This window comes from Mesoplodon densirostris, chromosome 1, assembly GCF_025265405.1.
Source record: "Mesoplodon densirostris isolate mMesDen1 chromosome 1, mMesDen1 primary haplotype, whole genome shotgun sequence".
NCBI classification, from domain to species: domain Eukaryota; kingdom Metazoa; phylum Chordata; class Mammalia; order Artiodactyla; family Ziphiidae; genus Mesoplodon; species Mesoplodon densirostris.
Window position 1 is genome coordinate 192,166,191 of NC_082661.1, and position 25,986 is coordinate 192,192,176.

The window sequence follows — 25,986 nt, forward strand, 5'->3', positions numbered from 1 at the left end:
CAAGTGTATAATTAAAACACAACCTCACATTATGTTTAACCTTCTTTGGGAGTTAAACACACTGGTGAATAAATACATTTGTTAATTCTGTTGTGTTAGATATGACCATAGTACTTAGTGACTGTATGTGTATAGATTCTTCTCTTTCATGGAGAACTTTGTTTTGAGTATAGGAGCCTCTGAACCTATATCAGGAGTAGAATGATGAACAGTAAATCTCTAAAAGCAATGTAGTTATCTTCTCTTTGCCATTTTAACTGAGGGTCCCTTAACATTGTTCTTATGAAAGGCTTTTTAATTTTTAAGGAATTTTACTAAATGTTTGGTAACACAGTTAGCATTTGCGCTGACTGTTTTAAATAAATATTTAGAAACTTGCCATCAAATGTAAATATCATCACCTGTTCCCTTTACTGTTGACTTCGCAATGAAATAAATTCTAGGTGATCACCTTCTGAAAGAGAGAAATGAATTATTAGTGAATATGTGTAGTTTCATCTATAAATCTCTAATATACTATGGTACAGCTAGTTTGTCTTCTACTCTAGAAATGAAGCGATCTTCCCTTTGTTATAATTCAAAATAATAGTTCAGTAATATCAGTACTTTTCAAGTGAAAATATAACACGAGTCCTATAAAGTTTCTTGTTGTATGTTTGTATTTGCTCATTAGGTATCTATGGAATAAAATGAAAATTGATTCTTGTCTTTGTTTTCAGGACCCTTTGTGGTACGTGCTTTCCTTCGAAGTTCAACAAGTGAAGGTTTGTTACTAAAGATCGAGTCATTATTGCCTAAAGAAGTAGAACCCAAAGAAAGTGACAAAAAAGCTGCCTAAATGTGTTGCATTGAGAAATTATTTTCAGTGGATCAAGAAACAACAGAGAAAATTAAAAACTGTTTAATTTCTAAGTTTGGTGTCTTGTTATTTCTTGATCATCATACTTGAAAGTAAATTTTAACACTGGAAAATCCTATAATACTTTCAAAACTAAGAAAATAAAATTTGCTCTGTGTCTGAACCTAACTTTTAGATCATGTTAAATTTTCTTCCTTAGTATTCAGATTCTACAATCTGGTAATTATAGCAGCAATTTCTAGCTTAATAACTTTCCCTTGAGAGTCATACCATCTGAGGGAAAAGTAACATCCTCAGTTCCCATAAGGCAGAGAATGGCAGAGTCATGAGCTACATCATAAATATGACTATTTTCTAAAGAAAAAATATGGAAAATCTTCATTCTAATAATTCCTTAATGTCTTTTGTGATAGCATGAATATAGAAAATGATTAAGCCCTTAAAACAAGTGGATGGAAAACTTTTTTTTTCTCTTAGGAATCAATTTATAGTATTTGTATTTTTTTGTAATAACAATATTGTATATTTTATTTATTTATTTATTTAAAAAAATATTGTATATTTTAATGATGCTTTGTAATATACAAGGCACTGTGTATGGTGTTTTTATACACTTTATTTGATCCTGAATTCCTCTGCTTAATAGCAAGTTGTTAGTGTTTGTTGAGTGAATATCCCATGAGGTAGATAAAGCAACGTAATTTATGGATGAAGAATCAGGCTACCAGTTTGCATACTGGTGTTGGTCCTTAAGTGTTTACTGGTATGTGACAAAACAAAAAAAATATGGATAATTTTGTCATGCAGTTGCCAACTGTCCTTTCTTGGGAACGATTTCTTTTACTCTGAGGCTGTCTTCCACTTTTTTTAGGGGATGTTCAGGGCTTTTTCTTATATGAAAAAGTAGTCCTGATAAATTTGTTGGTGGGTTTTAATAGCTCTCACTTTGTAAAGAATATTTTGATGGCTCCATATAGGTCTCCCCAATTGTTTTTGAAATTTTAGTGGTCTGAGAAGTCCAAAAGACTGTGAACAACCATTGTACTCCACTAAGCCTTTTTTCCCACAGGAAAATTAAAAGTTAAAGGCTGTTTACTAAAAACAACTGTAGCATTAACTACAAAACAGTAACAGCAGTTACCTTTTATTGAGTGCCTACTACTATCTTATGCTTTATATGCATTCTCTCATTTCATCCTCGCAGGAGTTTAGTAAGAAGGGCGGTACTCTCATTTTACAGTTAAGGAAATTGAAACTTGTGTGAGGTCCTAAAAGTGGCAACCTAAGATTCAAACCTACATTTGTCTGATTTTGAAGCCTGTTCTCTTAACCATTAGGCTATTTTGCCTCCTTTTTATGTGTTCTAAGATAAATTAAACTATTTAACCAATTTTAAATTTTTAAAATATTGAATAATTACACTTCAGTTTCTTGGTATGTCTAGTTATGGGGTTATGGCACAGTGATGTGAAGAAAGTTGAAATAAAAAGGTTGGAGGACTGGGATGAGAAAAAAGCAGTGCAGAGTGGAGAGAAAAAGATATCTACTTGTCTCCCACATTTATGGTCTTCTGAAAGCATACTGATTGTTATTTAAAGACCCTAGTTCACAGAGTAGAAACTCTATTACTGTATTTGTGGGTTTTCTTCTGATTAATAGAGTAAGTATACTCTTATTATAGAGAACTTTAGAAACACTAATAAATATAAAAAAATAAATCACTCAGAGTCCTACTACTCAGATAACCAGTATTAATATTTTGGTGCTTCCCATTATCTTTTTCAATTGACAGAGAAAGAGAGACAGAGAAACAGAGGGAACATGTACACACATGATGTTATATAAAGTAAGCATTTCCCCATATTTTTAAAAATCTCATATGAAAATCATTTTAATGATTGGGCAATATTTCATCCTATTGATGCTCTAATTTATGGAGTCATTTCTTAGTTTTGGGGCATTTAACTTGCTTTCAGGTCCCCCTTAACCTTATTATTTACAATGCTTTGGAGAAAGTCTTTGAGCATAATTTAGTTTCCTCTATATTTCTAGAACTGACATTCCTGAGTTAAAAGGTATGATATGGCTAAAGGTCTTAATTATGTCTTAGAAAGGTGCCTTTCTGAGCAGAACAAACCAGAACAAGGAAATATGGTTGGAAAACTTGCTCTAGGCAAGAGCATTCCAGGGTCTTATTAACTGGCCTATGAATAAATTATTCCCTCACCTTCCATTAGAGCATTTTTCCTATTGGCTAACTAGAAGTAATGTTGAATGTTCATAATGGTATGCTTCTGGAAAAATAGTAGAATTGCACTAGATTACTCTTCACATAAACCTCTCTCTTTTGTGTTATTAATGTATTTTCTTCTTTCTGAGAAAACAGTAAATTAAAATCTTATATTTAAAAAGAGTAAAAAGTTTTAAATAATTATGGTAAATATCAATACTAGTAATTCTCAAACATTAGCCTGCATCCAAATTACCTGGAGGGCTTGCAGGCACAAATTGCTTGGCACCAGTCAGCATCAGGCCTTGAAAATTTACATTTCTAATAAGTTCCTGTTGCCAAACCGAGTTTGTGTGCCTGGTGCACAGTGAGGCCAAACAAACCAAAATGTTGGAGTTTGGAGCAGAGAAAGGTTTATTTCAAGGGCCGAACAATGAGAATGGGCTGCTGGTGCTCAAAAAGCCTGAACTCTCCCAAGGTTTTTAGGGAAGAGTTTTTATAGGCAAAATGTGGAGGGCGGACTGAAAGGTGAGTGACCTTCCCCTGATTGGTTGGTGATGAGGTAACGGGATGATGTTCCATGAAACTCAATCATTAGCCTTCGGGTTCCAACCTGTCTGGGATCCAGAGCTTGTGCTCTGACTAAAGTTACCATCCTCTACCTGGGTGGGTTAGTTCCTGGAGAACTATCAGGTTGTTATGTATAGCCCTTGAGGAGGACCTGGGACCCTGCCCCATCGCTGCACTGTTTCTTGACTGCCTTTCCTTTATTTCTGCATTCCTTCACTCTTCTGTTTGAATCTGCCCTCTGGAACTCAGGGAACATCTAGGAGGCTAAACCTTTTTCCTACAAGCAAGGAAGTGGAGGACAAGGAAAGGCTTTTGTCCACAGGGTCCTGCTCAGTTTCATTCACAGGTGATGATGATGTTGCTGGTTCAAAGACTATATTTTGAGAACCACTGATACTTAGTAATGGATCTTTTAACCCTGGATTAAAAAAATCCCTGGCTTTGGTATCAGCATTAGTTTATTTTCCAATTTGACAGGTAATTCTTGTGCAGCAAGGTTGAGAATCATTGGTGTATGCAATTAACCAAGTTATAAAAGGTGAAAAATTTTTCATAAAAGTCAAGATTTTAAAAGACTGAGATGAAAAAAAAGATAATGCACTGAATTTAAGAGCCAGGACTAGTTTCTAGCTTCCTGGTCTATCCCTATGTGTAAACAATTTAAATTCCTATGGGAAAACAACTCAAAATCTGGGATCTTCTGTAAAACAAGGACATCATAAGGTGATCATCAATGTACTTTCTAACAAAAATTTTATGACACAGCTTTTGTAGTTGGCATTTCATGTTGTTAGAAATAATGTGGTAAAACATTATTAATTAACATTACTAATATAAACACACGTAAACATAAGTTTAATGGTATTACTTATCATTATCTTGTTAAAGACCAGAGGCTTATGGTGGGATGGGGAGACCTACTCAATAGTGACTTTTTTTAGTAACAAGTAGTAATCGCAGTGTCCAGTAGGTGGCAATAGTAACCTTTCATACAACTTTTAAATAGTTGTGTACTTATTGGTAAATATTTGTTTTCTCATTTGACTATACAGATAAAATAGCAAAAATACTTTATAGACCCCTGGAGTTTTATTTATTTATTTATTTTTCTGCTTTGAGCATGTTACAGAGGTTGCTTTAGTTGTCACTCTGCAGTAATGCATTTTTAGAATTTAAAGAATTCATTTCTGTTTTAACTTTTATTATAGAATTTTTTCAAATATACAGAAAAAAAGAACACCCATTTACTTACCACCCAGCTTCAGCAATTATCAACATCATGCTCTTGTTCTAGGTACATCTATCCCTTCCATCTACCTACCACTCCCCAGCTCGTCCTCATCCTTGCTAGAGTAATTAAAAGCAAACCCCTATAAAGAGTTTTAAGAATAATCAAGCTATAATTACAAGAAAATTTTAGGTCCATGTTTCAGAACCCAATGTTTTTGTGTTCTACTCTGGCCATTGAGGACATTTAGGTTCTTTGGATTGTATTTTTCATGTAATAATGGGCAAAACACCTATTTCTAGTGCTTTGAGAACTTAAGAGTACATAGTAACAGAACTAGCCACAAAAGGTTGTATATAAGTATCAATACTTTAAAAAATAAGAAGGAAGAAATTGGTATCTTCACTTAAATTTTTGTTTTTGAATCAAAATATGAAATTAGAAATGTAACTAAGGGATAGGTTGAAATAATAGTTTTCATTCTGAAGGTTTTCAAAGGAACAAAAAGTTTTATTGTATTGCTTTATTTTAAAAAATAGGACATTAAATAAATTGGGCAAGTAGAGAAAGGAAAACACAATAAAAAATTTAAAGAAAACAATGACCTATAATTCCTTAAGTAACTGCTTAACATTTCATATACTTCCTTTTTTTCTTCTTCCCATGGGGAGGTCTCCTTTTTCTCCCTGAAATAACATGGTTGTGATCATGTTGGGTATAAGGTAGGAAGGGTGATGTCTTGGCTTTGGCAGTTTCCCACATCTCCAGCTCTTTCGTCACTTTTATTTGAAAAAAGCCAACCAAAAGCAATTTTCAAGTATTTGCTAAATGAAAGGTTTAACACTTCCTATATCTTGTCATATGTTGCATAAAACTTTATAGTATTGTTTCCTAAGTTGGTAATTACTTTAATGAAAATTAATTTATGTAAATTTTAAGTTGAATAACCCAGTGTTTCCCCAAGGGGAGTAAGTGTACCAAGGAAGACCAAGAAATGAATTTTGATGGTAAGTGAGCCACATCTTTAAGAGTTTAGTATGCTTTACTATATTATAGGAAAATATAACTTGCACATAAATGACCATGACTTCAGGGGCATTGTTGCCTAGGATGACATTGCCTAGATGATTATTTGTAAAGTCTATTTAAAAATATTGTGTAAATTATGTAAATATATAAGCTATATAAACTGCTTTCCAAAGTAGCTATACAGTTTTACATTCCCTCCAGTAGTGCATAAGGGTTCCAGTCTCTCCACATCCTTGTCAACACTTGGAATTGTCTGTTTTTTATTATAGCCATTCTAGTGAGTGTGTAGTAGTCATATATGTTTTAATTTGAAAATAAATTATTTTGCTGAGAAAGTGTTTGGGGATAAATGATAGAGTTTTAAATGTGTGCCATTTAGAAGATGGAGTATATTTATACTATGAAGCTCCAGAAGTAGAGGTAGGACTAATGTAGACTTTATAAGGAAGCAAATTCTGGCAAAAAGTTAAGCAAAAGTTAAATACTATGGGCTTTCTTGCAAAGTTGTAGTAATCTTTTTATTGATTATATTTACATCCAGCTGTTTCAGTGTTTCCTGTTACAGTCAACAGAAATTAACCAGAGAAGAAATGTAATGTAAGGATATGTAGTGATTCACAGAATCTAAGGAAAAGTTAAACAACTGGTACTTGGAAAGGATAGGAAGCAGTGCAGCTTAAGGGATCTAAGCAGCAGGAACCAATGGACAGCTTCTTCAGAGAGCTACTGTCAAGGTGAATTTGTTTTCTGACCTTGTGTCACTCTACTCAAGATTTAAATTTTAAGGAGAAAGAGTCTGTTTGGCCTAGTTTAGTTTACACTCCCACTCCTTGGTCAGGAGAAGGCAGAATTGATAATCTCACCAAAACTGCATGCAGTAGGGTAGAAGAAATTGCCCAGGGGGAATATTGAAATGCCTTTACCAAAAGAAGGGGCTCATTGGGTGCTGGGCAGGCAAGACCAATAGATGCCCACTATACCACGTCACTATCTCTCATGAATGACTAGGAAGAATTAATAGCAATGATAGGAGGGTCAACAAATCTCTAAGGGTCATTCATTCCTTGAATATTTATTAAATGTCTCTTCCTATGATTTCTATGAAATCAATGTATTTCTTTGACCTAAAAAACATTTACTTTGTTACTCAAAGTATTTTTACATACATAACAAATATTCTTTGAATGCAAAAAAATGTTGCCCATTTATTTTTTGGAGGGGAGAAATGTCAATTTCATTTTATTAAACATAAATAGGAACACATGAACAGATTCCCATGGTAAAAAGTTTAAATCAGATACAGCAAAACTTCTATGATTCTCCCAATCAGCCTCCCTTGTGGCTCCATGTGGATCTTCTATACTTGTACAAATTATATTCCTACATTTACAGTTAATTGCCTGTTGAGATATGTAGGTTTTTCATATTTAAAAATAGATAGTATTAGCAAGTACTTTTTTTTTTTTTTAATTTATTATTATTATTTTTTTCTGTACGCGGGCCTCTCACTGCTGTGGCCTCTCCCGTTGCGGAGCACAGGCTCCAGACACACAGGCTCCGCGGCCATGGCTCGCGGGCCCAGCCGCTCCGCGGCATGTGGGATCTTCCGGGATCGGGGCACGAACCCGTGTCCCCTGCATCGGCAGGCGGACTCTTAACCACTGCGCCACCAGGGAAGCCCAGCAAGTACTTTTTTAAGGTAGGTTGCTAAAATAATATAGTGGTTAAGAGCACAGACCCTAGAGACAAACTATAAGGATTCAAGTTCTAGCTCTCCTATGTAGCTGTATATTGTTGGTATTGCCCAGTAATTTTAAGGAAACTTCTTATTGACTTACAACACAAATTCATAACTATGAACAACTTGATGAATTTTCCTAAAGTGAACATGTACCTAGCATATAGGTCAAGAAGTAGGTAATACCAGTACCCCAGAAAAATACTCCCTCCTTGAAAAATACTCCTCTTCAAGGTAACCACTATCATGACTTCTAAGAACATGTATTTGTTATTCCTCTTTTTGAACTTTATGTAAATGGAATAATAATTACCATATGCATTTTGGGGGGGAGGCCCAGGTTCACTCAGTATGTTTATGAAACTCATCCATGTTGTATGTATTTATATTTTATTAATTCTCATTGCTGTTTTAATATTCCATTGTGTGAATATATCACAATTTATTCATTCTACTGTTGATGGACATGTGGATTCTTTACAGTTTGAGGTATTACAAATAATGCTATTCTGAACATTCTTATACAGTTTTTTGGGCGGAGGTTTTAGGGATTTTACAAATAATGCTATTTATTAACATTCTTGTTCACTTCTTTTGGTGAACATATGTTTGCATTTCCCTTAGATATATATACCTAAGAGCGGAATTACTGGATCATAAGTTAGGTATATGTTCATTTATAGTAGATAATGCTTCACAGTCTTCCAAAGTAGTTGTACCAATATAACTTCCAACGGCGTGTGAGAGTTCCCACTGATCTATATCCTTGCCGATAATTGGTTTATCTTTTTCATTTTAACCATTTTGCTGAATGTGACGTGGTCCAGTAATTTTTGAAGAGTGTAAAAATCCCATTAGTGGGGAAGACAGAATGTAAGGTGTCACTCCCCAGTGATTGAAGTTGGCTCTGAGGTCGGGCAAGGCCCGGGCTGGGCAGACCTGCCCTACGGGTGAGGGGTTGCTGGCATGTCAGCACTCCTGCCCTTCTTCATTACCCTCTCTCTGTATTGGGGCCCACATGCCCTTTGGAAAAAGGGATCACCTGAGAAGCACAATACAAGGGCTTGTCCCTTGCATCTGGGCTGGTGATCTGGGCAGAGGCTGGGACAGGAGCCACAAGAGTCAGATAGTTTTCCCAGGAGAGGCCCAGTGCCTCCCTCCTTCCCAGGGTCACCACCTTCCTGGCTCCTCCTGCCTTGTGCCCTCTCAGGCCTTCCAGCCCCTTGTACCTTTACTACTGTTTGGTTAAAGCCTCTATTTTGTTAAAAAAAAAAAAAAATCAGGTGATCTAGAGTTTCATGGGATTTATAAAATAACTTTTTCTTTAAAAAATGAAAAGAGATGGAAGAAATCTGTTATTCTCTGACTCCAACAAGTTACCATCTTCTGGGGAAAGATTAATTTGGTTTGGATTATCCTATGTAATAAAGGGCCCTCCATCAGACTCTAGAACCTGGTTTTGAACATTACCCCTTCTTTATATCTAAATCCCATGTTTGGTAAAATTAGGTGTTTAAGGTTTTAAAATTATTGTTCCTGGTATATTATGCAATTTCAAATATTACTACTCTTACCCTAGACTGGAGACTGCAAATACCTGACTCACATTTTGTCATCCCTTGTTTCCAACCAGGCAGACTGTGACAGATGACGTGACTCACAGAATGTTCTCCCACTGATTTCTATGTGGTCTCAGATTTGTTTTTCTCAGTACAGTGCTCCACATAGTCACACTGTTGAATAGAAGTGTGATGGAAGATTAAAACACTCTTTTTGTCCTGTACCTCAAGGTACAAGGTGATCAGCTGAGTCTTAAAATTTTCTTAAGTATTGCCATTGTTGGTTGGCCCTATATTATACTGAGAGAAATGTGACTCATTCTTAGAAAGCTGTCGTTTAAATCTATTACTTAGTCATGCTGACTGAGGAGCTGACTTACTTTTATTTTATGCTTGTTTAAATTTTTTTGTTTTCCTCTCTATTTTAATATTTAATTGATTTTTTTTTCTTTTGGACTAGGAAATATTCTGAGAAGTTTGCTGCAGCTTCATAGGTCAAAGTAAGTTAGGGGAAATGACTTGAAAGAGGAGGAAAGATGATGCAGATACAGGATTACACGTGAATACTGACAGTTTGGGGGTTAGGGAGACCTTTAGAGGCCTGTATGGTTTTGGAGTATATTGGTTATGGTATGATATATATTGATTATAGCTTGTCACTTGAAATTAAAATTAAAAATAATTTATGGTAGTGAATTACAAAGTAGCATTTTTCAAGGTGACGTTAGAAAATAAGTTGCTTCTTTAAAAATTTTGACTGCTAAAATGATAAAGCTGATGATTAAAACCTAAGATGAAAGATAATTAAAACCTGAAGGGGATAAAGAAGGAAGGAAGGATGGATGAAAAATAAAAGAGTTTGGTGATATAGATGAAACCAGGAGATAAGTTTTAGCAGTAGTAGTTTATGCTAATGTCATATTCCCAGCTCCAACCCCTTACTAAGTGTGTTACTTTGAGCATTCACTTGCCTTGTGAGCTTCAATCTTTTTGACTATAACACAATCATAAGAAAGGTCGCCTTTATTAACTCAAAGTGTTGTGAAAACTACTCAGGTAATGTAAATGAAATTATTTTATAAAATGAAGGTACAATCAACTGCTGTTATCATAAATACTAGGATAATATGTGAGCCTCAACATGTAAATAGCTCAAACTAGGTTAAAAAAAAAAATTCTAGCTTTCCTTTTCTGCCCATAATGGAATAACGTATACCAGACTTGCCCTCTACCTGTGAACAGCTAGAAAACTGGACAAAAATATTTGAAGCTACTGTTTGCTGACCTTGGAAAACATGCAGTACGGGTGTGTGTTCTCTGAATGGATGGAAACAAATAAGTTGTACAAAAGCCTCAGCATTCTGCCTGATGTCACTTTCCAGACCCTGCACAGGAAGAGGGAAACCAAGGAAAGCATGGCAGTCTCTTTATAGAAGTCACTGAGATCAGATTTGGGGAAAGCTGTGGCAGCTTCAGTTTGTGAGGCATGGCACCAGAGATGTAGGTGCTATGCAGGGAAGCTCCAGGACTCTGCAGGGGGTTTCACTGAGACTTCTGCTCTGTGCTAAGATGGGCCTGCATAGATTGAAATGCCACAAGGCTAGACTAAACGCAATTATTGGGGAGCTTTAAGTTGAACAATTCCCAGAACTTACATGTGGCTGAGAGACATTTGAGTTTTGACCACCAGAGTGGCAAGACATTGTTGAAAATCCTGGGCATTCAGTAGATAACCCAGAACTGTGCCTTCAAATAGGTCTAGAAGAGCTCTAGAGTAGAGGCTACTCTGGACCACCAATAACACTTTAAAAACAACTTCAAAAGGATAAAATTGATGGCTTCCCTGGTGGCGCAGTGGTTGAAAGTCCGCCTGCCGATGCGGGGGACACGGGTTCATGCCCCGGTCCGGGAAGATCCCACATGCCATGGAGCAGCTGGGCCTGTGAGCCATGGCCACTGAGCCTGCATGTCCGGAGCCTGTGCTCTGCAACGGGAGAGGCCACAACAGTGAGAGGCCCGTGTACCGCAAAAAAAAAAAAAAAAAAGGATCAAATTGACTGGCAAGGAAGTTAACTGCCTGCCAAATTCAACACTCTTTAAATGCAGAAAACAAAATCCAAAATTTTAAGAACATAGCTTTTATGGTGTCTGGTACCCAATAAAAATTATGACATGCAAAAAGGAAGGAATATGTAAGGAAGAAAATCAGTCAATAGAAACTGACTCAAATGATGGAGATGAATGAAGTAGCTGACAAGGGCTTTAAAACAACTATAGTAAATATGTACAAGTATATAATGAAAAACATGAACATAATGAGGAGAGAAATGGAAGACATTAAAGAAGGCAAAGGGAGCTTTAGAGCTGCAATGCAATTTAGAAATGCAGTATCTGAACGGAAAATTCACCAATGGATTAACACCTATAGCCACTGCAGAAGAAGAGAAGCATGACTTAAAGATACTGCAATAGGAACTATACAAATTGAGGTACAGAATGAAAATAATAATAGTAGTAAAAGGCCAGATCCTCAGTGATCTGAGGAATATTCAAAGTGATCTAATGTATGTGTAATTGGAGTATCTGAAAAGGGCAGGGGAGAGGAGCCAGAAAATATATATTTGAAGTAATAATGGTTTAATTTTTAACAAACAGGATGAAAACTATGATTTCTAAATCTAAGTAGATGCACTTCAAGCAGGAATATTGAAAGGAAAATCATTCTAAGGCATATCATATTCAATTTGTTGAGAACCAGTGGTAACATAAAACTCAAAAGCAGCCAGAGAGAAAAAGAAACATTAAATACAGGGGTACCAAGGTAAGAATTACTGATTTCTTGTCAGAAATAATGCAAGCCAAATAGGGAATGGAATGATGACTTTAACATGCTTTTAAAAAAGTCAATGTAGGGCTTCCCTGGTGGCGCAGTGGTTGAGAGTCCGCCTGCCGATGCAGGGGACACAGGTTCATGCCCCTTTCCAGGAAGATCCCACATGCCGCGGAGCAGCTAGGCCCGTGAGCCATGGCCGCTGAGCCTGCGCATCCAGAGCCTGTGCTCCGCAACGGGAGAGGCCACAACAGTGAGAGGCCCGCGTACCACAAAAAAAAAAAAAAAAAAAAAGTAGAATTCTATGTCAAGTGAAAATATCCTTCAAAAATGAGAGAAGCATAAAGACTTTATTGACAAATAAAACACAGAAAATTTATTTCCAGCAGACCTGAATTACAAGAAATGTTAAAGGAAGTCCTTCTAGAGGAAGAAAACTGATACCAGTACAAACCCAGTTCCATACAAATGAATGAAGAATGCCAGAAATGGAAAATATGTGGGAAAATATGAAAAATGCTTTTCTGATTTTTATCCCTTCTTTAAAAAAAAACTACCTTTTAAAAGCAAATGTAATAACAGTGTATGGTGGGGTTTATAACAGTTTGAAGTAAAATGTAGGAAAATAGCACAAAGGTTGGCATGGTATATACTTATACTTGGCTTATTTCAGTTGCATGCAGCTTTCTGTGTTCATCTAGTATTTTTAGTGGATAAAATCACATTAAAATCAAAAGTCAAGTTAATACTAAAAATTTTTGTTATCGTGTTAAAACAAGTTTGCATTTTTGAAAACATTGTAGTAGAACTGACTGTATAGTTCACCTAGTATGACAAATGTTTGCACCCATGTTACCATGGTGAAAATCAAGATACAGAAAATTTCCATCACCCCCAAAAGTTTAATTGTACACTTTGTACTGATTCTTGCCTTCAGCTCCAAGCAACAATAGATTTGTGTTCTGTCACTATAGTTTTGCTTGCTGTAGAATTTCATATGGAAGGATCATACACTTGTTATGTATATGTTTTAATATTTTAAAATTCATCCACATTGCTGCATGTATCAAATACATCATTCTTTTCTATTGCTGAAATATATTCCATTGTATAGATACGCCAAATGTATTTATCCATTCATTCACCTGTTGATGGGTATTTGTGTTGTTTCCAGTTTGTGGTTATTATGAATAAAACTTCTCTGAACATTAATGTACAAGCTTTTTTTGGTGGACATTTGCTTTCTTCTCCCTTGGATTAATAATGGAACTGCTAGGTCATATGGTGACAGCTTTCATAAGAAACAACCAAATAGGTCTCCAAAGTGGTTGTACTATTTTATACCCCCAACAGCAATGTCTGAAAGTTGAAATTGCTTCATATCCTTGGGAAAAGTTGGATTTTTAATGTTTAATTTTAGCTATTCTAGTGGGTGTGTAGTGATATCTCATTGTGATTTTAACTTGCATTTCCCTAGTGACTAATGATGCTAAGCATCTTTTTATGTGCTAATTAACTATTCTTCTATCTCCTTTGGTAATTAGTACAAAGTGTCTATTCAAATCTTCCACTCTTTTGAAAAGTTGGATTGTTTGTCTTCTTATTGAATTGTAAGGTTACTTTATATTATCTGGTTTCAAGCCCTTTGTCAAATATATGTATTGCAAATATCTTCCAGTTGAGGACTGACTTCATTTTCTTAGTTGCATCTTTCAAAGAGCAGAATTTTATAATTTTCATAAAGACTATTTTATTAATATTTATTGTATGGTTAGAGCTTTCTGTGTCCTAATATATCTTTTCCCTCACAAAAGTTGCAAAATTTTTCTTCTGTATTTTCCTCTATTACATGTCTTTTATAAGGTTAATAAGTTTTAACCTTTACTTTTAGATTTATGATTTATTTCAAATAAGTTTTTTGCATGATGTCATGAAGGAAGTATATTTGTTCCATACTGATATCCAATTGCCCCAGCACCATTTGTTGAAAAGACTGTTTCCCTAGACTTCACACCTTGGTCAAAAATTTAACCATATATGTGTAGGTTTATTTTTGAACTCTCTATTTTGTTCCACTGATCTATTTGTCATCATACTACTACCACATTGTCCTAATAACTGTAATTTATGGTAAGTCTTGAAGTCAGAAAATATAAGCACTCCAACTTTGTTCTTTTTTAAAAATATTTGTTCTGGCTGTTTTATATCGTTTGTATTTCTACCTACATTTTAGAATCAGGGAATTCCCTGGCAGTCCAGTGGTTAGGATTTGGCACTTTCACCACAGTGGCCCATGTTCAGTCCCTAGTTGGGGAACTAAGATCCCACAAGCTGTGCAGTGCAGCCAAGAAAAGAAAAAATTTTTTAGAATCAACTTGTCAATTTCTACCACAAGGGCTTCTGGGATTTTGATTGAGATTTCATTGCATCTACTATATTCTAATTTAGAGAGAACTGGTACCTTAACAATACTGAGTCTTCTAATCCATGACTGGTATATCTCTCAACTTATTTAAATCTCCTTCAATGGCTCTCAGCAAGAAAAAGTTTGAGGAAATTCCTTTCTATGCCTAATTTGATGAGAGTTTTTGGTTGTCGTTGTTCCTGAGTAGGTGTTAACTTTTATCAAGTGCTTTTTCTGAATCTAGAGAACCACGTGGATTTCCTTTTTTAGTTTGTTAACATGGTGAATTTCATTGATTATTTTTAAAAGGTTAGACCAACTTTCTGTTACTGGAGTAAATCCCACTTGGTCATGATGCATTATCCTTTTTATGTGTTGCTAAGTTAGATTTGATAATATTTTATTAGGAACTTTTCCAACTAGCCTCAGGAGAGAGATTGGTTTTTAATTTTCTTTTCTTGTGATAGCTTTACTTTTGGTGTCAGAGTAATGGTAGACTCATAATAAGTTGAGAAGTATTCCCTCTATTTTCTGAAACTTTCTCTAAGACAACTATTATATCTTCCTCAAACGTTGGATAAAATTCACCAGTGAATGCATATGGAATTAGGGTATTTTTTGTTGGAAGATTTTAAGTTATTTCATTTATTCAGATGATATAGGGCTATTAGGTAATTAATTTTTTTCTTTTTTTTGCCAGTTTTGGTTCTGTAAATTTTGGCTATCAAGGACTTGGTCTGTTTCTTATAAGTTGTCATATTTATTGCAATAAATATGTTTAAAACATTTCTCTTTGACTCTTTTAATATATATGGAATCTATGGTGATATCCCTCTTTCATTTTTATACTGGTAATTCATGTCTATTTTTTTCTTGATTCTTCTAAGGTAGTTTATTATTTTATTGATCTTTTTTAAAAAATCAGCTTGAATTTCACTAGTTTTTCTCTGTTGTTTGTGCATTTTATTTTTAATTGGAATTTTCACATACCATGTAATTCACCCATTTAAAGCATACACTCAGGGTTGTTTGTTTGTTTTGTTTTGTTTTGTATATTCAGAGTTGTACAACCATCACCATAATGAATTTGAGAACAGTTTCATAACCCCAAAAAGGAATCTATCCAGTCACTCTTAATTTTCCCCACATACCCTTCCCTAGTACCGGGCATCAACTAAACTACTTCATATCTCTATAAATTTGCCTATTCTGGACATTTCATATAAATGGAATCATGTAATTTGTGGTCTTTTGTGACTGGCGTCTTTCACTTAGCATAATGTTTTCAAGGTTCATCTATGTAGCATGTATCAGTGCTTCATTTATTTTTATTGTTGAATAATATTCTATTGTATGGCTACATCACACTTTGTTTATCAACTCATCAATTGGTGGACATTTGGATTATTTCTATTGCTTGGCTATTGTGAACAATGGTGCTGTGTTATTTGGGTACAAGTTTTGTGCAGACATATGTTTTCATTTTGCCTAGTATATATACCTAGCAGTGGAATTCTGGGTCAAATGTTAACTCTGTGTTTAGTCTTTGGAGGACATACCAGGTTGTTTTCCAAAGTGGCTGCATCATATTATATTCCCATCAGTAGTGTGTGAGGGTTCCAATTTCTCCACATCCTTACCAACACTTGTTATTATCTGTCTTCTTGATTGTAGCCATCCTAGTGGATGTGAATTGGTATCTCATTGTGGTTTTGATTTGCATTTCCCTGATGGCTAAAGATGTCCTTTTTCTCCTCAGCTGGAGTTTTGCTAGAGATTGTGTTGAATTTGTAGATCAATTTGAGGAGTATTGCTATCTTGATAATATTAAGTTTTTCTATCCACGAACACAGGATGCCTTTCCATTTGTTTAGGTCTTCTTTATTTCCTTCAGTGATGTGTTGTAGTTTTAGCATACAAGTCTTTCACTTTTGTTAACTTTATTCATAAGTATTTTCTTCTTTTTGCTGTTGTTATAAATGGAATTATTTTCTCAATTTCATTTTTGGATTGTTCATTGGTATTGTATAGAACTTCAGTTGACTTTTGTGTATTGTTCTTGTATCCAGCAACCTTGTTGAACTCGATTATTACTCTTAATTGTGTATGTGTGTGTGTGTGTGTGTGTGTGTATGTATTCCTCAGGATTTTCTGTATTCAAGATTATGTCATCTGTGAATAGACATAGTTTTGCTTCTTTTTTTCCAATCTGGATGCCTTTTATTTCATTTTTTCCCCCTAATCTGTCTGACTAGAAACTCCAGTGCAATATTGAATAGAAATGTCAAGAAAGGACATCCTTGCCTTGTTTCTTATATTAAAAGGAAAACACTCGATTTTTCATCATTAACTTTGATTAACTGAGGGATTTTGTAGATGCCCTTTATCATGTTGAGGGAGTTTCCTTCTATTCTTAGTTTGTTGAATATTTTTATCATGAAATGTTGAATTTTAAAAAATGTTTGTTTTGCATCTATTTGGAAGATTCTGTGGGAATTTTCCTTTGTTCTATTGACATGATATATTAATTGATTTTTGGATGTTAAATCAACCTTGCATTTTTGAGATAAACCCTTGGTTATGTTGTATGATCCTTTTTGTATATTGCTGGATTAAGTTTGCTAGTATTGTGTTGAGAAGTTTTGCTTCTATATTCATAAGAAATATTGCTGTATAGTTTTCTTTCTTGTGAAATCTTTGTGTGGTTTTGGTATTGGGGTAATACTGTCCTCATAGGATGAGTTGGGAAACGCCCACTCTTCTATTTTTACAATAGTTTGTGAAGAGTTGTTATTTAAAAAAATATTTGAATTAACCAGTGAAGCTGTCTGGGTCTCAGCTTTTCTTCTGGGTAATTTTTTATTTCTAATTTAATATCTTCACTTTTTCTAGGTCTATATGGATTTTCTTTTTCTTATTAAGTTAGTTTTGGTAGTTTGTGTCCTTCTAGGAATTTGTCTGTTTCATCTACGTTACCTATTTCCTTACTATCCTTTTCTGTATGGGCAGAAGTGATATCTCCCCCTTCATTCCTGATTTTAGTAATTTGAGTCTTCTCTTTTCTTTGCTTGGAGAGTCTAGTTTAAAGTTTGTCAATTTTGTTGACTTTTTCAAAGAACCAATGTTTGGTTTTATTAGTTGTATCTATTGTTTTTCTATTCTCTATTTGATTTATTACTACTCTAATCTATCATTTCCTTCCTTCTGCTTGCTTTAGATTTAATTTACTCTTCTTTTTCTAGTGTCTTAAGGTGTAAGTTTAGGTTATTGATTTGATATCCTTTTATTTTTTTAGTGTAGCCATTTAAAACTATAAAATTTTGCTTTAGCTGCATTCCATAAGTTTTAGTATGCTGTGTTTTCATTTTCATTCATCTCAAAGTATTTTTCAGTTTCCATTGTGATTTCTTCTTTGACCCATTGGTTATTTAGTAGTGTGTTATTTAATTTCTATATCTTTGTTAATTTCCCATATTTGTTTGTTATTAATTTATAATTTCACTCAACTGTGGTAGTTGGAGAATGTATTTGGTATGATTTCAATCCTTTTAAATTTATTGAGGTTTGTTTTATGGCCCAGCATATGGTCTATCCTAGAGAATGTTCTACGTGCACTTGAGAAGAATGTGTATCCTCCAATTGTTGAATAGAGTGTTCTGTAATTGTCTTTTTTTTTTAAATTATCTATTTATTTGATTGTGCCAGGTCTTTAGTTGTGGCACATGGGATCTTCGTTGCCTTGTGCGGGATCTTCATTGCAGCATGTGGGATCTTTGGTTGCGGCATGCAGGCTCTTAGATGCAGCATGTGGGATCTGGTTCCCTGACCAGGGATCGAACCTGGGCCCCCTGCATTGGGAGTGCAGAGTCTTAACTGCTGGACCACCAGGGAAATCCTTGTAAATGTCTTTTAGTTCTAGTTGGTTTAAAGTTGTTAAAGTGTGCTACATTTTTATTAGGTAATATCTTTGTTTTTCTCCTCCTCCTCCTCCCCTTACCCCTCCCTCTCCCCTCCCCCTTTCTCTCCTCCTCTCCTTTTCTCTCCTCCTCTTCTCGTGTGTGTGTGTGTGTGTGTGTGTGTGTATGTGTGTGTGAATGACATAGTCTTCATTATTCTTCTAACCCCATTTCCCCCCTGGGTCCTTTATTTTTTATTGAGGGGATTTTTATAGCGCTATGATTTTTAGGAATACTTGGGCTGAGTTATAGAAGAACTGACTGTATGCTTTAAATGGGTACTTTTTAAAATATAAATTATGCCTCAGTAAAGTTGATTTTAAAAGAAATTAATAATTCTGGGTTAAAGTTATTTAAGATTGTAAATTACAGTTTCTTAGAGTAACAAATAATTGTATTGAACAGAAAGATTTTGAAAACTTACTCCCTTAAAAGAGATTTTTAAAAATCTATCCACCCTTTTCTAATGGGTATTTAAATCTATTTTTCTACTTCCACTAAACTTGTCATATAAACCCAATTTTTCCCCACAAAGTTTGGATTATTCTTTTGTCTTAAATTGTTTAGTAAAATGCTTCTGCCTTTATTATTATTATTTAACGTTTTAAAAAGTTACTGATGATTGGCAATATCTGACCTTAAAATTCTAGCTGTCAACCATGTCAGGCTAAGAGAGCATATTTACCAGCAATTGTTCTTTAATTCAAAATACAATGTTCCCTTTATGTTCATTTAAAAAGGAAGAGTTGGTTCCAACTCTTACTCTTCTCCCAATATTGCCTGCAAAGTAGAAAGCAATTTTGCATAGATTAAAAGCCTAAGTTAACCATTTACAAAAGCATGTGGACTTGTCAGGTCATCTCAATGGATTCATTGAGAATTCAAAGGAATAAGAAACAGAGCCTTCATTACATGTCTTTAGCTTGGCTAATCATTTAGCTTTAGCTAATCATTTAACAAACATTTGTTCCCATGGGAAAATGATGTTTCGGTATACTAATGATAACCTTCAACATTCTAAAAGAATAAAATGCAACACAGCAAAACCTGTTGAGTGCTTACTAAAAGTAAGGTGTGTTATGAATTTGGTTTAATGATAGTTTATAATTTTGAAGGCATGTTTTGAGACTCATAGCCAAGTTTTAATATTAAGGTCAATAGACATCATTGGGCTTCTAGTTGTGAGAACTAAAGTGATAGAGGTAAGTGAATAATGCTGTCATTGTTTTCTCCAAATGTTTATTTTCATAGATCTGTCTCGGATGGTTAATTCTAGATGATACTGATAAACTTCTGACTTGGTAAGAGTTTGAAATAATGATATATGTAAAAATGAATGAACATTCTCTAAAAATACACATCTTCTCAAAAGAGTGACCTGGTTTTTTAATAAATTTTAGCTTAAACATATAGTCTAGCTGTAAATTAGGGAACCTTCCCTCCCTGTTGTTTTCTCATTAGATGCTGTTCTTCCTTTATAGTGCTTACTACAGTTTATTTGTGTGTTCATTTCTTCAGTCTATGTCCCATGTCTGATTTTCATGTATATATTTTTTACCACTATACATCCAGTACCTAGAACCATGCCTTGCATGTAGTATACACTCTAAAAAAAACTGTTGAATAGCCAAATAAATAAAATGTCAGGAGACCTGCCTTGAATCCAGTCTTAACTCCATTCTGACTTAAGAAATAACTTGAGCAAGTGACTTGCTCTTACACTCTTTGTGCCTTTTTTCCCTGTTTAGTGATAATAGTACCTTACATATAATACATTACATCTCTATAATATTCAAAACATTTTCACAACATTCACTGAATGATTACTATGTGCCAGATACACTTCTAGGTATTAAGGATACAACAGTAAACCAAAAAAGACAAAAATCTGAGCCTTCATTGAGCTTATATTCTGTTGTTTTGTTTTGGTCCTCACAACACCCCTGTGAGGTTACTGACAAGGGTGTTGATACTGATACTGATACTATTAATTTACTGATGTGGAAGTAGAGACTTGAGGTCAAGCATTTACTCCCGATCAATCAGCTGGTGAGCTCAAGAACCAGATATTTTATATCCAGTGCTTTTCCTTCCTCCCGTAACTCCCCATCTATTGTATAGGAATTTTTTGAGGAAAAGTAAGATCCAATTTATATATCTTCTGTAACTATGTTGCATAAATACAAAGTGATGGCATGATTCAGGTTTTAAAGTAGCTTTAAAACTATGGCATTTCAAGATACCTTAAATCCAAAAGAAATTTAAAATTTAAGTATGAACTTCTTTGTTTGGATATGGCCTGCTGTTATTTATGTAGCACCTCTTATACCTAGACCCTTGGCTCTCGGAGTTGGGGCTTCCTGTTGTTAAATGATCTAATACTGTACATTAGTATGGAAATCTAGACAGTGCCCATAGTAGATAACATATTAGTTGCTAAGCAAGGGAAATTATTATGCCATCTGCTGCCTCTTATAAGGTGTTATTACCCGACTCATTTTCTGAATCAACACACCAAAGGCACCATAAGTAATGTAAATTATAGTGGCTTGCACATTTTTTAACTAAATAAGCAGTTTATAAGAAAAAAAAACCTTTGTGCCTCTTCTCAATTTTAATGGATGCCACGGAAAATTATTTTTGTCCTTCAAACTCTCTTTTTATGGGACAATCTTTTATTAGACCATCAGATATCCCATATTCAGACTTAAGCAAGAATTTTTCTTTGTAATGAACTTACAGCAGTTCTTTAGCATTGATAGTATGCTACTCATGGAAAATCTGGTATTTATTTTAATTTGATCACTTTAAATTTTAAAAAGCATAAAATCCTCCCACATATGCTTAGGCTTGCATAGAGGAACCTGGAAAATATATATCTATTTGGCAGAAGTGATAAAGTAACTTCTTTATAAATATGCCCTAAAAGCCATACATTTGATATAATTCTATTTGACCTTTTATCCTACTAAAGGATTAGATTTCCATAGAAAAACACTTCTCAAAGTGTGTTCCTTGAGTGTGTTTCTTAAGATATCAACAAGTATTATTGGGAGAGAAGGAAGGTTTCTGTAGTCAAATATGATGAAAATGCGAAGTTAAATAGTTTTCTTCACTATCAGTCTTCTCAGAGCCTTTAGTATGTTAATACGTTAGTGTGTATTATAATCTCTAGTGGGCAGTATTTTTCCCAACATTTTGCCACAGGATGTTCTTTTTCTTAGGAGTATCTTATGGGACTAATGTTCTGCAAAACACAGTTTGGGGAACACTGCCTTAGAGTATATGTTGGCATTTGCGTAATAGCCTATGAAGTCTATACTTGTTACAGGTTGCTCCTTAGTCCTCTTCTTTCTCTGGGCACTCTCAATGGTACCAAACACTTTAAATGCCACATGTAATCAAGGATCCTCAAATATGTAAATTCACCAGCTCTGTTTTTTGAGCTCTACATCCATATATCTATATGCATAACCAACTTTTCCAACTGGGTATTGAGGCTTTCAAATTTAACACTCCAAAACTGAACTCAGTATCTTCCTCTTAAATCTGCTCCTCTCCTATATCATTGAAGATCACTAGTATCCATCTAGCTTGTATCCAAGCTAGATGCATGGGAGCCATCCTTAACTCTTGCCACTCATTGTCCTTTCTCATCCAGCCATCAGCATGACCTAACTATCCTAATTCTTTATATCTCTTAAGTAAGTCCACTTCACTTAAATTGCATCTAACTTAGTTTAAGCCTTCATCATCTTATACAGATTGCTAAAGTAACCCTTTAACTCAGCATTGTTCAATAGAAATACAATGCAAGCCACAAACCCAAGTCATGTACATAATTTTAAATTTTCTAATAGCCACATTAAAAAATGTAAGACCAAACAGGAGAAATTAATTTTTATAATACATTTTATTTAGCTCAGTGTATCCATATTATTATCATTTCAACATATAATCACTTACTGCTATACATATATATATAAACATATTTTACATTATTATTCGTTGCACTGTTTGAACTCCAGTGTGTATTTTACACTTTCAGCCATCTCAATTTGTGCTAGCTATATTGAAGAGCTCAATAGCCATATGTGGCTATAATAATAGGACAGTACATCTTTAAGTGGTTTTCCTTTCTGCAGCTTCTCCCCTTCCTATCCATTCTTCCCATTCAGCCAACATGGTATGTCTATATCTGATGATATCCTTCCATTGTTTAAGATCCTTTGTTGATTCCTTGTTGCTTCAGGCCTCAAGATCCATGATAATCTATATTTACCTCTCCAGCCTCATCTCACTTAACCCCACTTCAAATTCCTTACATACTGATCTATTTGTGGTTGTTTTCCAAAGATATCATGCCTTTCTCCTCTAGCCTTTGTACACATGACTTCTGTTTGGAATAATCCTTCCCAACCACTTTGCCAGGTAAAGTCCTGTTCAGGTCTCAGCCTAGATTTCACTTCTTCAAGGAAATCTTTCCTAAATGCGCAAGTCTGAATTAGGTGCTACTCCTATGAACTCTCACTGTACCATCTGCTTACCTAATATTAGTTGTTATTGCACTATATTTTATTGTACTGTAATAACTTACCTCTAAGAGCTTAGGATTATGTTTGCTCTTAATTCCATGATTTAACTAATTAGACTGGAAGCTTCTTGAAAATCTTGTATATGCTTACTAAATAATTTTTAAATGAAAGAATGAGAGAAATAGAATAATGTAACAACCAAAAGACCTCTGCCCCGCCTCTAATGATGACATTATCAGTCTCTAATTCCCCACACCTGGAAGTATGCATTCAGCAAGAATTTATTGATGTGTTGTATGTCAGGCACTGAGTTAGGTATTTCCTGGCATAGTGGGAAATAGCCTGACTTATTGATCAACAATAATACATATTCCTTTTATGTTACTTTATAGTATGAAAGCCCTAAATTATCATGCATTGAAAAAGCACTACCAGTTAAAATTCTGTGACTACAAGAAACAGAACCAATTATTTTTTAACAACAAAAGGATATTTATTGGAAGGACACTGGAGGTAGGCCACAGAATAGAAGTACAGAACCAAACTTAGAAAGTTTTGGGAAGGACAAGAACCAAGATAGCTTCAGATTTCTCAGCCTTAGAAATTCATAGGTATGGTTATCAAGTATGTTTCCATCAGCTGACTCAGGTAAGTCCTAGAGGTGTCTGCTCAAGAGTCAACTTCTTGGAAGAGAAAAACTGGCCCACAAGAAAAAAAAAAGAAAAGAAAACAAAAGCTGGTCCAAGATCACATATTTGCCTCACTGGTCAAGATCAGGAAGTAATTCTAGAAGAAGGACGGGTAGTAGGAAAGCATTCTAGGAAGACAAAAACAATATCTGCTACAGTTACGAAAATATCTCTCAGGGACTAAGGCTCTGGAGAAGGCATCTGAATGGCTTAGTCATTGTATTAATGGTTATTATTTTAACTAGTTATCATGTAGAAGAACCAATAATCCAAGTAAGATTTCAGTCTTTGCATATGATTCATTCATTTATAATTTGCATTTATTCAAACATAGAGGACCTATCATGTCAGATACTGCTAAGAAACAGGGTTATAAAAATGAATTAAACATAGTCCCTGTCTTCAAAGAACTTGGTCTTGTATGAAAAAAGTCATATATGGATACTATGGAGAAATTGGAGTAAGCTTTATAGCTTTGGGCTAGGATGAACATTAATTTACCCATTGGACAAGCAGTGGGAAAGAGTTCTACAATTCCAACAGAGGGAATTGCAGATGAGCAATCACCAAAACAGAAGAGAGGTACATATGTTTAAGAACTACATGTAATTCAGAATATCAAGAATGTAATGTGTCCCTGTATTGTGTGTTGGGAGAGATGGGGGCAGAGAGAATGGTTACTGATGAGACTGGATAGGCAAGTAGGAGTGAGATCTTGAAGGACTTTGCATACCAGGATCAAAGATTTAGATTTCATCTTGTGCACAATGGGAATGCATGCGAAGAGTCCTGGGGAAGGGACTGTGATGATCAGATTTCTGTATTAAACTGAGTATCCGATGGCTATGTAATCAACAGATTGAATGGAAGAGAAATTAAAGTCAAAGAAACTTGCTAAGTATTTTATGGTAAAATTGAGGAGAAAGGTGATAAGGCTTAAATATAGGCAATGACAATTGAGTAAGGAGAGAAGGCGGTAGATAAAGAACATATTTAGGTTGTACTATAAAAACCCCTTATGACGTGGAGTTTTTCCTTTAAAATTTTTTCGGTGCCCAGTAACAGAAAATTGAATTCTAATAATAAAGAAGTTCATTGCCTCACATACCTGGAAAATTCAGAGGAGGGCAGGTGTTAGACTTAATAATATCATTTTAAAAGTTTATTATCAGAAATTCCCTGGTGGTCCAGTGGTTAGGACTCTGTGCTTCTACTGCAGGGGGCATGGGTTCGATCCCTGGTCAGGGAACTAAGATCCTACAAGCTGTGGGGTGCAGCAAAGTTAGTAAAGTACATGGAAATTTGTTTAAAATAAAGTTTATTATCATCTTGTATTTCGGCTTTCCATAGTGTCAGATTGTTTCAGGTCTGGTTTTCTTTCTGGTGACAAAATGACTGCAGCAGTTTTAGGCCTCTCCTCAGAAAAACACAAGATCCAGAAAGAGAAAGTGTGGGTGACCTTTTGGAGGCTTTCCTAGAAGAGAAAAAAACAAGTTATTTTGGCCAATTCATGACCTAATCCCCATGGCCAGGAAAATTTCAAGTTTGCCTTAACCAGTTTATCTGAACCAATTATTTTAGCAAGGAGGATGAGTCCATGTCTGGGAATAGGGTCAACTTCCCACAAGCACAGGACTCTCAGGAAAGGAGTGGATCCCAAACTGGAAGCTTAGGCAGGAGGAGATGAATGCTGGATAAAGTCTACTCAGGGAGGATGTCTACTCTTTCCAGAATATTGATGGAGAGAAGAGGAAGATATATATAAAGAGACACAGGATGAAGGGAAGAATATTTTCTTTTTTTTCTATTTTCTTCCATTTTCTCTCTCTCTTTCTTCCTTTCTTCCTTTCATTGAAGATAATTAAGCATGTTAATGGTTCACACTTCCATTTGGATCTCATTGGCCAGCATTGTGTCACATGGCCACATTCAGCTTCAAGCGAGGCTGAAGAAGTAGTGGCTATGTAGTAGAAGGCAGCAAGGGAAAAAGGAAATGGGAACAGCTGGTGAGTGAGCAAAACATAAAAATTTGCGGGCTTGCCTGGTGGCGCAGTGGTTGAGAGTCCGCCTGCCGATGCAGGCGACACGGGTTCGTGCCCTGGTCCGGGGGGATCCCGCATGCCGTGGAGCGGCTGGGCCCATGAGCCATGGTCGCTGGGCCTGCGCGTCCGGAGCCTGTGCTTCGCGGTGGGAGAGGCCACAGCAGTGAGAGGCCCAAGTACCGCAAAAAACAAAACAAAACAAAACAAAACAAATTTGCTTTAAGGATTTCTTTTGAAGTCTTTCTCTCCCCAACCCCCAAGATTTTGGGAGTGCTTTTTTGTTTGTGTGTTTGAGATATTGGAATTATATGACAATG

At 35.2% G+C, this 25,986-nt stretch overlaps 1 protein-coding gene and 1 non-coding gene across 2 annotated transcripts in view; both read left to right on the forward strand.

Annotated features, from left to right (window-relative positions):
- Positions 1-912, forward strand: part of MRPL1 (mitochondrial ribosomal protein L1) — a 58,949-nt gene extending 58,037 nt beyond the window's left edge. The window contains exon 9 of the mRNA XM_060093082.1: positions 720-912. Coding sequence (XP_059949065.1) covers positions 720-838 — 119 coding nt within the window. The 3' untranslated portion in view covers positions 839-912. The remainder of the gene's footprint in view (positions 1-719) is intronic.
- A 23,891-nt stretch (positions 913-24,803) lies between these two features.
- TRNAR-UCU (transfer RNA arginine (anticodon UCU)) lies at positions 24,804-24,876 on the forward strand. Its single transcript has one exon. It is a non-coding gene; the product is annotated as a tRNA-Arg (tRNA).
- Positions 24,877-25,986: the final 1,110 nt, after the last annotated feature.